Source organism: Callithrix jacchus, chromosome 2 (assembly GCF_049354715.1).
Source record: "Callithrix jacchus isolate 240 chromosome 2, calJac240_pri, whole genome shotgun sequence".
NCBI lineage: Eukaryota > Metazoa > Chordata > Mammalia > Primates > Cebidae > Callithrix > Callithrix jacchus.
In genome coordinates, this window is record NC_133503.1 from 63,211,582 (window position 1) to 63,228,233 (window position 16,652).

General features: G+C 34.6%; 1 protein-coding gene across 4 annotated transcripts in view; it reads left to right on the plus strand.

Annotated features, from left to right (window-relative positions):
- RANBP17 (RAN binding protein 17) overlaps positions 1 to 16,652 on the plus strand; it is a 438,613-nt gene that overhangs the window by 97,382 nt on the left and 324,579 nt on the right. For all 4 annotated transcript variants that reach the window (XM_002744545.7, XM_008990995.5, XM_078365784.1 and 1 more), the window contains one exon: positions 10,178 to 10,313. In XM_002744545.7, coding sequence (XP_002744591.2) covers positions 10,178 to 10,313 — 136 coding nt within the window. The remainder of the gene's footprint in view (positions 1 to 10,177; positions 10,314 to 16,652) is intronic.

The window sequence follows — 16,652 nt, forward strand, 5'->3', positions numbered from 1 at the left end:
AATTTATTTTTAATAACAAATCTCCTTATAACAGAGTAATACATGTTTTTATTAAGACTTACAAATCCAAATGAAAATAAAAATCATATATTAATCTGGAGATAACCAGTACTATTATTTTGTAAAGTCTCTTTGAGTCTTTTTAATTAATGTGTATGGATATATGTTTACTGCATGTTTTCCAACTTTTTTTAAACATTACAAAACAATGTAAAATGGAGCTAATAACAATACCTAACTCATTATGGGCTATTGTAAGGAATTTATTTTTTTTAATGCTTAGAATAGTACCTGGCAATTAGTGATATATTACATACACACACACCACTTTTTAAAATCAAATACAGTATGAACATTTAACCTGGACATTAAATTTTCTAAGCTGTACAGCAATTTAAATAGACTCTTGTTTTTGGAATTTTAGGTTGTTCTTCAATTTTTTCTTATTATAAATTACTTTTAGATGTAACTAAATTATTTTTAGTTATATCTTTATGTAGATTGAAATAATTAGAGTTCATTCCTAAATGCAGAATAGCTGGTCAAAGTTTACGTAGGATTTTAAAGACTTTCGATACTCATTACCACATGGTCTTCTGAAAAAGGACCATTTATCCTCTGAACCAAGGTCCCTTAGGAACTGGGCTGCACAGCAGGAGGTGAGCTGTAGGTGAGCAAACATTACCACCTGAGCTCCGCCTCCTGTCAGATCTGCGGGGACATTAGATTCTCATAGGAGTGTGAACCTTATTGTAAACTGCGTATGTGAGAGATCTAGGTTGCATGTTTGTTATGAGCCGCTTAACTGATGCCTGATGACCTGAGGTGGAACAGTTTCATCCTGAGACCATCACCCCACACCGCCCCAAACCTTATCCATGGAAACATTGTCCTTCAGGAAACTGGTCCTTGATGCCAGAAAGGTTGGGGATCACTGTGCTGAACCCAAAGTGTATGATAGTTACCATTTTTTAGTCATTGGACTGCCAGATAGTAGGGTTCATATTGTTGCTAGTTTGTAGGTAGCAAATGAATTGTTTCCGTTTGTATTTCTTTGGTTTCTAGTGGTATGGAACATTCTTTTCCACTCCCAGCTTTGCCATTTTTGTTGCATCTTTGTGATTTTTATATCTATATTGATTATATTATTTGCCTGCTTTTCTTTTCTGATGATCTTTTCTAACTTATTTATAAGAGCTCAGTGTGTGTGTGTGTGTGTGTGTGTGTATCAGAGATCTTAATATTTTGCTCCATATTTGAAAATGTTTTCTCCATATTTTTACTTCAGAAATTTCTTCTTTACTGGCTTTAAATATTTATGTATTCAGATCTATGAACTTTTTCCTTCATATTTCTCTGCTGTTTATATTTAGAAAGATTTTTTTTCTACCTCTGGTAATAAAAATATCAACCTGTATTTTCTCCCAGCTCTCTTTTGTTTTATCAATAGGTTTTTATATTTATTTTTAATATATCTTGACATTTATTTAGTTTCATATTTTTTTCCAAAATTTCCAATGAATGCCAATCCTACCCTCTACTGATTTGAAGTTCCACCTAGAGCTTATACAAAATTATTACATCTTTTTCTCAGGCCTTTCATACTTTTCCATTGATCTTAGAAGTATATTATTATATATTTTTACCCTATTAAGGTCTTTAAAATTGTCATACCTAGTTCTGATATTATCCTTCATTATTATTCTCAAATATATTTCTAAGTGCTTAATAAATTTGTTGTACTTTGGATAAAAAGATTCATTTTGTTCTATGCCCTTTTCAGCCTTTAAACTTCTTCAATAAAATGTGAATCTGCATGGACCATGAATATTTTTAGGTTTTCTAGGATTTATTATTTTCTATATCACATTAAATTACTTGAAAATATGAATAATAGGTGTTTGGGACCTCCTTAAAATGCTTTAGTGAATTTTCAACCAAGCAAAAATTTGCTTCTGTTCTATCTTTTAAGACAGCATTACATACTTAATAAAGTGGAAATTAAGTATACTTTTTGCTATAGTTTAATTTTTTAAAACATTTTAATCATTAGGTAGAGAAATACATACTGCCACTATCTTGTGAGAAAATGTATATTAGGAAATAAAGTAGGTATATATTTGCCAATGAGAAAAAATTATTTTATTTAAGCAGCAAACATATTGAACATACTGAACTAAGATAAGATTTCTGTTTTAGCCTGCATTCCCTGGAAACAGAGCCTTGGGTGAAGTTCATGGGCTAATATTTTACTGGAGGTAAGGGAGAAGAGTACATTTTCAGAGAAGAAAGAATAAGAGGAAAGGGAAAGTGAGACGATAAGAGAAAACAAATACAGTCAATCCTTCTTATTCCTGGATTCTGTTTTTTGTGAATTTGCCTACTTGATAAAATATGTGTCCAACCCCAGAATCAGTACTCATGGTGCTTTTGTGGTCATTTGCAGACATGTGCATAGGGATGAAAAAATTTGAGTTTTGTGTTGCACTTTCCCAACTGAGGTTGAACAAAGTGATGCTCTGCCTTCTTGTTTGAACTCTCATACTGCAAATAATTGTCCCTTTTGTATTCTCTTTAGGGCCACATTTGTCATACTTTTGTGCTTTTTGTTGGTGCTTTCAGTGTTTAAAATAGCCCAGCTGTATTGCTAAAGTGCTATTTAGTGTTCCTAAATACAGAAGACTGTCATGTGCCATACATGGGTTAGATAAGCTTTGTTTGGGCACTAGTGGGAGTACTGTGAATACTACAGTAGGCTGTGAGTTCTGTGTTAACAAATCAACAATATATTTGAAAAAGCCTCTTTAAACAGAAACACACATGAAATGAGATTGTGATCCATTGACCAAAATGTTGTCGCCAGAGGCTTTCAGGAACCTAATTCTGTATTTTACCGTGGAGCAATGGTTCATTATTCACAAATTCAGTGTTCACATTGACTTTCTAGAACATAACTACTGTGAATAATGAGAACCAACTATGTAAGGTGGTGTATTACTGAGAAAATACAACTGATTGCCTGCTTTTGTAGGAATTTTCCCCAGAGGCCACATGAAACCACTTGAACTTGAGAACAGCTCATGGTTGGGGGTGTAAGGACAAGCAGTATATCTTTTGGCTTCTTTCTGTGTCTCATTTCTTATTGGTTAGTGTCTACTCCTGGGGTATTTTACTTTTCCACACTTCTTAGTTGTGTTTCCTGGCCTCTTTGAGGAGCTGTTGGGGAGACAGAGCTTTAGTTGGTCCTATTGGAGCTATGAACTGGAATGGTGGTTTGTCTCTGTTTTCTGGGAAGATTCGTAACTGCAGAAACTGTGTGTATCTTTTCTGGGCTACAAGGCGAGTGGCTGAAGCCAGCTGTGAGATGAGAGGCGATAGTGGGGTTGTTGGTGTGTAAGCAAGGCCAAGCAAATTCAAGGTGGGGCATATTCTAGGGACTTACACAACAGTCTGGAAGCAAATATGCATTTTATAATATTGATATTCCAAATTAAGAATGATGTCTTATATAAAATTATAAAAAATCACTTTCTTATGAAGATGTTCCAAGTAATTGGAACTGCAGTACATATGTTGTATGTAATTGCATTCCAGCTCCTCGGAGAACACTACCAAAGGAGAAGATCGTGAAGCTCCTGCCAAAAATTTATGTACTATTTTGGCACGAAAGTTTGTTAGTCATAAAAGCTCCTAACATTGTGATGATTTATAATTATGATTGAAACATGCTACTTTAAACGTAGCAAATAAATACATTTACACTCAGGCCACATAATTCTAATTGAATGAAGACACTCTATAGTCATTTTAGTTTCATTCATCATGACTAAAATGAAAGCTTCTTGAGAGATTCCTGAGGGATTTTGTATTATTCATCATGTGTCCCTTTAACCCATTTATGACTGCAGTTGTAATTTTTTTAATTCTTACAATCAGACCTTGGTGATGACCTTGAGCAGTAGGATATAAGTAACTCCCACATGCTCTTAAACATTGGGTAGGCTTAAATGCTGAGAAGGCAAAGTTGGTCTTCATGTCTCAGGATGGCAGAGGCAGAAGAAAATGTGCATTTAAGTGGACCTGTACAGTTCAAACCTGTGTTGTTCAAGGACAAACTATTCTTCCTCACTTCAGTTAGGTCTGTGCTCAGATGTCTTTTTCATAGAGAGCTTCACTGACTTCCCTATCCAAAATAACATCCTTATTCTTGATGTTGTTTATTCTGCTAGAGTAAGGGAAGGAATAAGCTTTGTTTTGTTTACTGCTGTATTTTATCTCCTCTGTGTGGCAAAACCTTAACCCTGAGGGAATTTAGGGTTTTCTCTAATTTGTTGAGTGATAATAAAAGAAATTGCTTACTTCTATGGATGGGAGCCTTTGGCAATTGATATGTTGTTGTTATCATCAACTAGGCCCTCACCATTGCTCAGTGATTCTATTTTGTTTTAGTAATTCTTGTCTTCTGACTTCCAGACAACTAATGGGCTGTTTCACTGAGACGTTGTATCCCACATGCACCTCTAATTCAGTGACTCAAAGGAAACTCATTGTTTTCATCCACAGCCAGCCCTGACTCTCTTCATGTGTCTCATCACTGTACACTCAGTTTCCCAAGCCTGAATTTTGAGAGTTATCCATAACTTTACCCTTCTTTCCTCTCCAACATTCATATGGTCATCAAGTCCTGTCAGTTTTACCTTATAGTTACCTGAGTCCACCTATCCTATCTCCTCTGCCAGTTTAGCTACTATCGTCTTTCACCTGGATAAATGGTACAGTTAATAAATGGAATCCCTATTTCCACAGCAGAGTATTCTTTCAAAAGTACAGATCTGATTGTGTCAATGCAGTGCTTAAACTATGCAATGACTTCATTGTTTTTTAGATATGTGCTTATCAAGCTGTTCAGGATGATCTGGCTCCTGCCTGTCCCATTAGCCTCATTTTCTGCCATTCACTACATTGTAGCCATGTTGAACATTATACAGCCGAGTACCTGGGATACAGGCACCTGCCACCACGCCTGGCTAATTTATCTATTTTTAGTAGAGACAGGGTTTCACCATGTTGGCCTGGGTGGTCTCAAACTACTGACCTCAAGTAATCCACCTGCCTTGGCCTCCTGAAGTGCTGGTATTACAGACGTGAGCCACTGTGCCCAGTCACCCGCCCCTTTAGATGGCTACCCATGCTTTCCTCTTTGTCGCAACACTCTATAGCTTTGCCTTCTTCCATCCTGCAACATTAGGAAATAGCATTTGCTATAGTACTTGTCACTCTTTATTCTAACTGCTTGTTTTAGCTTCCTCTTGATAGACTAAGGATTTCTAGAGGACTTGGGATATATATGTGTTATACTTTGTTGTATTTGGAATGCCTAACACAAATCTGGCATATAATAGGCCCTCAAATTTGTTGACTAAATAAATACTTATTTAATTGGATACCTAGGAGAATTCAAAATGGTCATCCACAATTCATTTCATTGTGTTTGAAATGACATGCTTATACTTGGGTCAAAATTATTTATTTATCTTTTTATTCTGTGCTTTTTACCAGAAATAATTTAATATGAAGGAATAATATATGTAGGACACTAAATTGAAACTGGGAGCAGATATTATATATACATTAAGCATCCCTAATCCAAAAACCTGAAATTTTAAATGTTTCAAAATTTGAAACATTTTGAGCATCAACATGAATCTCAAAGGTTATGCTTAAAGGAAATGCTCATTAAAGTATTTCAGATTGTAGATTTTTGGATTCGGGATGTTTAGATGGTAAGTATAATGCAAATATTCAAAAAAATAAAAAATCTGAAACACTTCTGGTTTGAAGCATGTCAGAAAAGGGATACTTAACCTGCATATATACATTGGTATGTATAAGCATTAGTCTTAAACACTCATTAGAGGTACCAGCACATCTTCAGGGGGCACGTGATAGAGACTGTCAATTGTCTTTCATCTCTTCTTCCTTTCTCTTCCCATAATAAAGTGCTTGATTGTTTTCTTGGGCAAATGGCCACTCTGAATGAAGACTAGATTTACTAGGTTGTTTTGCAGCTAGGTATGGCAAAATGATTATGTTCCGGGAAGTTGAATATGAATGTAAATGTAAATGAGTGTAAATGTAAATTGAATGTTATGTCTAACATATGAAGACTTAATAAGTAGAGCTGAAGAAGCTACCTTAGACCACAAAGGGCTTGTGGAGGCAAGTGTAACAACAAGATAGAAGGAACCTGATACATCTTAGAGCACCAACTAGCTTTAGGGAACTACCCTGGATTTTTGCTTGAGAGAGAAATAAACATCTGTATTATTTAAGCTATTGTTATTTTGGATTTCAGACACTTGCAGCTGAGCCTGTACAACTGCCAAAACTTCTTTGACAAATGGATCATTTATCCTCCTGGGAGCTCTTTCCTACTCTCCTGATGGGGATATCATTGTCTCTTAGACAAATACATATCACGAGCTTAATAGGAGTTGGAAAGGCACCCCAACAAATTTTTGTTCCACATCTTTGATTTTGAGAATGTGTGCTATAAAAAGGAAATAAAAGTAAACAAGAGAAAGTACATAAAATCAACAAAGAACTTGAGCAGAAGGGAGATCCTATGCAATAAAGAATTTAAAAGCAAGATACATCTTATTTAAATCACTTCACAAATCACTTGGCTCCAGAGATGAAGTTTGATTTATATATCTACTTATTTAACTAAAACTTACTTCAATAATCTGCTAATTCACCAGTATACAGATTTTAAAATTTAGCTTCACTCTTCCTCTCAAAATGAGAGGATAAACACATCACACATCATTTTAGGAAAAAACTTTAAAACATGGGTATAGTAATCTAATTTCTAAATCTGATTCCTTAGCAAGTTCTCCATAAATCTTAGCAGTATTGAGGATAGTTGGTATGCAAAGGGCACTTTTAAATAAGTAGTTTTATTAATAAATATAGGAAATAATCACTATAAAAACGGTTGTCAAAATATTTTTTCTTAGCATGTTGGCAGTACACAGCAAGCTTTTTTTTTTTAATTTCGTATGCTGTGACCTAGACATTTTGTTTCAAGAAGTCATTGAGAGTAAAGGAGGAGAAAGTAGTTATGTTTTACTTAGGAATGTGAATTTTTATCCAAAATGAGATGATTAAATTTTGATGTAGCCTTAATTTTATGCAACCATTAAAAACAATGCTTTGGAATATGATTTCATAATATGGTAAAAATAATTGGTCAATATATATGTAATATGATGGATTGTAGAAAAGAATAAAAAGTTCAGTAAGTTTTCTGAGTGTAGTGAGTCCTAGTATGATAAGTACTTCATAATTGTGAACAAAAGATAGACTCTACAGGAAATAAATGATTTTGAAGCAACTGGGTTGGGCATCTTTAAAAAATAATGTTAGATCCTTGTCTCACACTGACAATCAAGATGAATCCCAGTGTATCATAGAGTTAAATGTCAAAAAAAGAAAGAATCATGAAAATACCTCAAGATTCAGGTAAGACCTTGCTATTATGCAAAATCCATAAAAGTAAAATGTGATTGAATTTTCTGCATGAGAAAAATAATAACCAAAAACTTCTGCCTGGCATTAAACATTATAAAGCAATGGTCCTCAATATTTTTGGCATCAGGGACCAGTTTAGCAGAAGACAGCTTTTTCATGGACCAGGGCAGGGATGGTTTCAGGATGAAATTGTTGTGTTATATCCGAGCGAGTTGTTAGGAAAGCGCCACACTCTGAAATCTGATTGTGAGTCCTTTCTTGCCAGTGAGCAAGAGTCAGCTTACGCTCAAAATCTCTCAGGGTTTGATTTCTTTTTATATGTTGCTTAAGGTAAGCGGGAAAAGTGGAATTTTACAGAAGCAGAATTAGCAGGTTAGGGGAGGAGGCTGGTAACTAGGAGGCAGGAGGCTCCCATGATTGTTGATTAACTAAGGAGGGTATACACAAGCAGTTCCCATGATTGCATTACCAAGGGGGGCATTCGGTACTTTCCATATACTAAATCAAGGTGGGGGTATTCACAATAGCAAGTGGGCTTGTCAAGCTGGGTATTGTTACAAAGGTTATGTTTCTATAGTTCTAAGCACAACATGACCCAGCACCGTGTGGTCCAGGTTATGCATTCAAGGGAGAAATGGCAGCAGGGAGAAGCCAAGATGGAGTCAGTCAGGCTTACATCTAAGATGGAGTTAGTTTGGTTTACCTCAGTTGCACCTCAGATCATCAGGCATTAGATTCTCATAAGGATCATGCAACCTAGATCCCTCGAATGCACAGTTCACAATAGGGTTCGCACTCCTGTGAGAATCCAGTGCTACAGTTGATCAGACAGGAGGTGGAGCTAAGGTGATAATGCTTGCTTGCTCATTGCTCACATCCTGCTGTGCAGCTGGGTTCCTAACAGGCCGTGGACCTGTACCAGTCTGCAGCCCAGTGGTTGAGGACCCTTGTCATAAAGTCAAGAGACAAATGAAACACAGAATTGTTTACAGTTTAATTATAGGCAAAGGGGGCGACCCTCTGATAAATAATTTGTAAAACTCAGTAATAAAAAGACAAACAAATAGAAAAAAATCGGCAAAGGATATGAGCAAACATGTCACAGAAAACGACATGGAAAAATTTTAACCTCACATACATAAGAAATATACAAATCAAAATATACCAAGATGCCATTTTTCAGCTTTCCAGAAATTCTAATTTTTTGTCATCCTGAGTTATCTTATCTGTGTGTATATAGACACTCTTATGGAGTGATGGTAGGAGTATAAGTTATTTCAGTTTTTATGGAGTGTACTTTGGTAATAGCTATCACAATTACAATAATTTATGTTGTTTGAGTGAGTAGCTTGACTTTTTAAAATGTACGTTATAGATGGATATGTGTGAAATGACATATGCAAGATTGTTAATTGCAGAATTTTGTAACAGCGAAAAACTTGTAAACAACCCTTGTGTCCATCAATAGGGGAACGTTTGAAAATATTATGGTGTATTCGTATAATGGAATGTTAAGCAGCTGCAGAAGAGAATGAGTACCCTCTTTATGTCTGATGTGTAAAGAGCTCTAAGATAGATTGTTAAATGGAAAAAGCTAAGCTTAGAACCATCTAGGTAGTATGTTCTATGTGTTCAGAAGGGTTGGGAGGAGAATATATAATCATATTTACCTGAACATACATAAAACATTCTCTGGAATGACATATAAACTATTCATAATGTGTGTATATATGTTTGTATGTGCATATATGGAAGAAACTGGGTGTGTCAGGCTAGGCAGCGCTGCCTTCGTGCAAATAAGTAAAAGGGTACTGCTTCCTCAACAACTTCTACTTCTATCTCTTAAAAAATTATTACATTATATTGATTTTGTTAGCACAAGGTACTTGGCAGTCGTCCAACAGAAAATTTTAATGAAAATAGATAATATTGAAGGATTTCTTTTTTGAGATTCTGCAGTAAGTTTTTCTTTATATTGAATTAAGCTTTTTCTCTAGGGAATTTAACATAACCTTCAGTTCATTATAATTTTCTAATAATAATAGTTTTGAATAATAATAAATAGAAAATTTATCATTTTCTCTTAATAATAATTTAATTGGTATTACAAATATTTGATTTTGTTAAGCTCACCTTGTAGTTTACTAAAGGTAAAATTTTATAATTTGTGGAAGGCGGGATATAACTTTTGATAGATATACCTCTCGTTTTTTTTGAACTTTGAGTCATGACTTCAAAGTAGTTAATTATTTTGAAATATAAGATTAAGTAAAAAAATGAAATACAAAACTACATATTTAATATTGTTCTTCTTTTACTAAAAAATTATATCTATGTATAGGGTTTTTTTAATGTATATACCATGCATTTATTTTATCAGTTTTTAGTAAAATAATATCTGTATATACATATAGAGTTTTGCATTTATGTGCATGTCTTAGAAAAAAAAGACTAGAAGGAATTAGACCAAGTTATATCTCTCAGCAGTGTAATTTCAGATGATTAAAAAAATAGTTTCTTTATATACTTTTGTATTTTTTCCACTTTTTACAGTGATTATATATTAAATTACATTTATGGTAAATGTTTTAATGTTGTTTCTCTAAGGTATGGTACTGAAGCTTTTTTTTTCCTTCATGAAAAGAGTTTTTCAGCTTATATCTTTAATGGATACCAGATTGCCTCGGTGTTCTAATGAGAAAATAGAGTTTGCAGTTCTGTGGTTCTTGGATCAGTTTCGTAAAACATATGTTGGTGATCAACTTCAAAGAACGTCAAAGGTAGGTTTTTTTTTTTTTTTTTACTACTAGAGAGTTTAAAACGTTATTGGAGATGAAGAAAGATGTACATAAACTGGATGATATATTTGGGCAATTTCTAGGTAAGACATGTAATTGATCAATCCAGTTGTTGAATTGGTATTGAAATGCAATGTAAAATTAAGTTGCTTGTTTTATACCTAATTTACCATTTTCTATAAAGTTTGAGCAGCAGAGAGGTAGTGAATATGTTTTACATGGATAGTCATTAAATACTGGAGAGTATTTTAAACACGAATGAATTTTGCCTTACTGTATTTCAAGACTGAAAGCATAAGATTTGTTCTTTTCGTAGTTCTGGGGCTTTTGGGACACTTATTTATGTGTCTTCCTGTATATTTCACTAATTTCATGGCATTTTTACATGGTTAAAAACGAGGACTAGGACAATTAGATGTGTCCTTGAGAGACTGCAATTAAATAACCTTAATGTTAGGAATACTCATAGTATGATAATTCAGTGTTTGGCATCACCAAGTTAAAATGACTTGATCTTGAAGTATAAGGAAAGATTGTTAAGGGTGTGAGCCCTAAGCAGATATTTAGTAGCATTAGATACTGACACTGAGTAAACTCTTCTCTGTAAGAAGTCCTAGGGATATTCTCATTTCTTTTGAACTTAAAGTTTGTTTTTGTGATGTTATAGGATTTTTATTTGAAAATTCTAAAATAAACTTTTTATACTCCAATTAGCTGTTTTTATCTTAGGAAATTTAACCTAACCTTCAGTTGACTTAGGATTTTCTGGTGATAATAATTGTGTAGTAGTGTGAAAAAATATTTTGTTTGATTTTAAGATTATCCTTTAGTTTATTTCTGGTAAAAATATTCTTTATTTTCTAAGGAAGTGATACCGTTTGATAATTTTTTCTCATATTTTGTGATACTATCACTTAGAATTAATATCAATAAAATTCTCTTAAAATTCATTTGCCACTGAGTGACACCATTTGGAAGAAAAAGAATAGCTAGAAATAAATGTTTTAGGTTGTCGGGAAGTCAAATTAGAATCAGACAAAAATTACATACTATAAAATTTATACAACAGGATGCCTTTTTAATAATCCCAGATGTGATACTTGCAGATTGACTATAAATCAAATTATGATAAATTGTCTTGTTTAATGCCTCCAGAGAGTTTCTTTGCTTTTGCAAAAGTGAGTACTCTCAAAACATTCCTAATACTATATCCATTTGGTTTAGGTCTTAAATCAGAACAGTATAATATGGAGTAGAAAAGCCTTCTAATTATTGTTTTGAAGGCACTTGGAAAGAAATATGTAAAATGAGACTAGTTGTTTTAGGGCTATGGGATTTCAGATTTTGTTTCAAAACTTTTAATATAAGGTAATTGTGAAAAAAGCAAATTACAGATTAGTGTTTCCTTTTTGGAAAAGCTTGCACATTAGGAAAAAGTAAACATCATCAGAATGGAATTGAGTCCTTTAACATTGTTGGTTTGTGTTAAAGGAGCTTAGTCCTAAGGTGACAAAATTTCTCAGGCATTTCTATTGCATAACCCCAAAGCCTAACTACATCCTCCTTCTTTTCGGTGTCTCTGGCTTACTTGCCAATCTGTCTGAATAGAAATCAGTTTCAGAAGTCCTTAGTTGTGTGTCCCATCGCTCTCCTAGGAACTCTTCATGCTAGCTTTATTTCTTACAGTAGGCTTGCAAGGTTGGTATTAATGTTCCCATTTTACTAATGAAAGAACAGACTCTCTAAGACATTTCATAAGTACTATATATACAATTTTTTAGCAACCAACTACGTAAGGAAAAAGGGTTGGAACATGTTTCTTGGTGGGTGTATTGTCTGATTCCAAATTGTGGCAAAAAGTGGGAGAGTGTTAGATAATAGCAAATGAATGTTTAACAGTTAATGTGTGTGCTTGCTTTTTACCAGGAACTGTGCTAAGCACTTTTAAGCAGGCTCATTTAATTGCATATAGCAATTAAAGAATATGGCTTTAAGGTTCTTCCCAGTGTCTTTTCTGCATATGTCACCAACTTCATATTTCAGTACACCATACTTACACTGCATACTTTATATGTGGTAGACTTTTTTCAGGTTCTTCAACAGTCTGTGCTCTCTGTTAATTCTAGATATGCGAAGAAAATATGCCTGCTTAATTATGCCTAGTGTTCCATTATTGGAACAAAAATTTAAAAAATTCCAACCTCAGGCATAAATGGGTTAAGATACTGTTTTTTTTTTAATCCAACTTTCACTTCTCTGCCTTATTCTGCCAACTACTTACTCTTATTAGACATCCCATTCTTTAAGATACCCTTTTTCACCTCAAATTCTGAGTGTTCTTTTTTCTGTGTTCTGTAGCACCTGTTTGTTCCTTGTTTTAGTATTTATTACACTGCTTTGTAATTATTTATTAGTAAATAGACTATAATTTTGGTTAGGACTATTTCTGCCTTGTTTATTGTTATCTGAAAGAGCCTGGCATGTACGTATTGTTTGTATGCTTTCAACTTGCTGTTGAATGTGTGTATTTCCTAGAATTCTGTAGGAATTCGGCCTAGAGCTCATGTATAATACTTTCAGGTAATAAAGGGTATATTCTTGAGTTAGAAAATGATGCTGACTTGAGTGAAATTAAGCATCTTGAAAATTTTATAAAGCCTGTATACACAACAGAATATAATTTATAGCAATAGTTCTTCAGGACCAAGGTTGAATTACTGAAGTGTCCTAAGTGATGTGTGTGATAGAAGTCTTATACTTGAGAAAGAGTGTTGTAAATTGTAGCCAAAGTCATTTATTGAGTGATAAGTCTGTGTCAGATACTTTGCTCAGAACATGAAAGGCATTATATAATTTCATCCTCACAAAAATGCTATGAAAATAGCGATTTTGTTAACATCCTCCCTTTCTGTAGACATGGAAACTGAGGCTTAGAGTGGTTAATGTGTTTAATTGGTTCAAACTGGATTTGAACCCAAGAAACCTGACTGCAGAGCCTGGGCTGCTGACCACTTTGGTATATTGCTTCCTTTCCATTGGATCTTTCCGCTGGGATGTTGAATGGGCCTTTCAAACTTATTTCCAAAAAGGAACTCACTATCTTTAAGAACTCTCTCTTCCTACTTTCCCTATTTTAAAGAAGAACGACATTGAATTTTCCTTTTGTACTTCTTGCATCCAATTAGTCACCTAATCCTTCAAATTTTATTTTTGGAGTATCTCTCAGGTGTACTCCTTTCTTCTGCCCCTTACTTTTTAGCCTCACTCTTACTGCTTGTCATTTCCCATGGGATTTCAAAGGTATTCTAGTTGCCCTCTTTGTTTCCATTTTGCTTCTCCTGACTCCAGTCTGTTTTCCATAAGGCCACCAGAGTATTTTTCATTAGAAAACCAAAGAGAATAATGTAATGAACACTCATATGCCTATTATTCTGTTTTGTCAAGTCTTAATGCTTTGCTATATTTTTTTCAGATCTGTATATTTTTGAGTTAAATATTAATAATTCTGTTGCTGCTCTAATTTCATTTCTCTAGCTTCTTGCCCCAAAGCAAGTCCTAAATTAGTATTATTCTCATCCATGGTTTTGTGTTTTTTTTTTCACATTTCTATGTGTTTATAAACAAAACACAGCACTGTTAACTTTATATAAACGTATTATGTAGTTTGGATCTTTAGTAGGAATTCTTTTTTTTTTTGAGGTGGAGTCTTTCTCTTGTTGCCCAGGCTGGAGTGCAATGGCATGATCTCAGCTTACTGCAACCTCTGCCTCCCAGGTTCAAGTGATTCTCGTGCCTCACCCTCCCAAGTAGCTGGGATTACAGGCATGTGCCACCACACCCGGCTAATTTTTTTTGTATTTTTAGTAGAGATGAGGTTTCACCATGTTGGCCAGGCTAGTTTCTAACTGACCTCAGGTGATCCACTCGCCTCGGCCTCCTAAAGTGCTGGGATTACAGCTGTGAGCCACCACACCCAGACGGAATTCACTTTTTTTTGATCACTGTTTTTGAGATTTGTTCATGATGACGAATATAGTTCTAATTATTTTAATTATTGAGTGGTATTACAGTATATTACTCTGCCATTATATGTTCCTTTTCTGTTGATATGTTAGATTGTTTCCATATTTTCAATTTTCACAAACAATACTACAGTAAATATTCTTGTATCTGCCTTCTCATGCATATGTAGGAGTTTTGTGAAGATAAATAGTAGAATTGCTGGGCTGTAGAATGTACATATCTTAAGCTTTACTACATATTATTATTTGCCTTCCTAAGTGTTATAACAGTTTATTTTCTCTTCCCCAGTAGGGTAGGTGTCTGTTTCTATTGTCATTATATGTGCTTTTGTCAGACTTTAAGTTTTGCCAGTCTTTAAGAAACATTTCTTCCTGTGCCATTTTTCTGCTTAAAATTTTTTATTGGTTTCTCATTATTTGTAAAAGGAATTCTTGCTTATGATAAGACTTTGTCTACCTTTGAAATTGTTTCTTTTCATTTCACTTTGTGACATGATTCCTTTGTGCTGCTGCCTCTTTCCCTTTTGTCTATTCCTGTGCATTACTCAGTGAATATTAATAAGTAACCACTATGTATTAAGGCCAGGGATACAAAAGTGAATAGGATCATCCATCTCCCCTGTAAGTTTTTAGTTAAAGAGAACATGGGCAAATAGGGAAAATATTATAAAATTTTTTGTGTATGCATTCAGGCAGCATATGATGAAATGAGGACCAGACAGTTAAATACATACTGCTGGGATTTTTGGTTATCCGTACGTGAAAATTTGGCTTCTGACTTCATATTATGCAAAAATCAATTTCTACTAGGTTAGAGGACAGACTCTAAATGTGAAAAATCAGAATATTATGATTTAGGGATAGGGAAGAATTTTGAAGACATAAAAAGGCTAAGCTCTAAACTCAAAAGTTGATAACTTCTACCCATATTAAAAGTAAAAACTCCTGTGAATCAGGAGGCACCATAGACAAAGTAGTAAAGAAAAACTGTAGGAATATATTCCTAATACATGCAACATATAGAGAATCAATATTCAGTTATGTAATTTTATGAATAAATAAGAGAAAAACTACCTAGGTGTGAAATGGTCCAAATACATGAATAAACCACAGAAGAAGAAATCACAATGGCCAGTAAACATTGTCTCAGTCCTCTGGCCTGCTATTAAAAAATACCTTAAACAACAAACATTTGTTTCTTACAGTTTGAGAGCCTGAGAAGTTCAAGATCAAGGCTGGCAGATTTTGTGTCTGGTAGGAGCCCTTTTTCATTTTCATAGTTGGTGCCATCTCTCTGTGTTCACATAGTAAAAAGGGCACACAAACTCAGACCTCTTATCAAGACACTAATCTCACCCATGAGAGCTCTGCCCGTATGACCTAATTGTCTCCCAAAGGCGCTACCTTCTAAATACCATCATGCTGGGAATTAGATTTCAAAATATGATTTTGTCAGGAACACAAACATTCAGACCATAGCCTATCACCCTTGCCCCACAAAGTGCATGTGTCTGGCTCTGAGGAGCACACCCTGACCCAGCTACAGATCAATAAATACACTCAGACACAAATATCCAGTGAAAGAGTGGGTTAGGTGGCCAAGCCACTCACCAGTACTGAGAAGGGTCCTGTAAAGAGTTAGCAACCATGGCCCTGACCACCCAGTGAAGTTCACATTTATTTAGTACAGATTAAATGACAAAGGTCTTGAGTAAACACCACTAGTGGGTAATTAACTTTGCCAACCCCCTAGTAGTTCCCCACATGTAAGATTAAAGGTCGGTTTTAGGACCACCTGAGTAAACAAGCTATTTAGATAAACTTCTTTACATTCCTGTGTATTTATGCCCTAAGCTTTTAAGGGAATTCATCTGCCTTCAGCCAAACCTTTTACTGAAGCTAAGTCAAACCTATGACCTTCCAAGAAGGTTCGTGACTATTTCCTGGAACTATCCTTATAATTTTTCCTCTAAAATCTTTTCCACCACCCTGACTGAATTCCCACATGCATGTCCTTCTTACATGGAAAACATGCCATTCCATTCTAGTTAAGTCCCCAAAGTCTTAGTTTATTCTAGAATCAGCTCCAAAGTCTGAAGTCTAGTGTCTCATGTAAATATTATCTAAATGAGATACGGTCGAGACTCCATGATGATTCATTCTGAGCCAAATTACTCCTCTAGCTGTGAGCCTGTTAAATCAGATAATACCATGCATTTCCAAAATACAATGGTGAGACAGGCACAGGGTAGACCTTGCCATTTCACAAGGGAGAAACAGGAATGAAGGAAGAAATGAC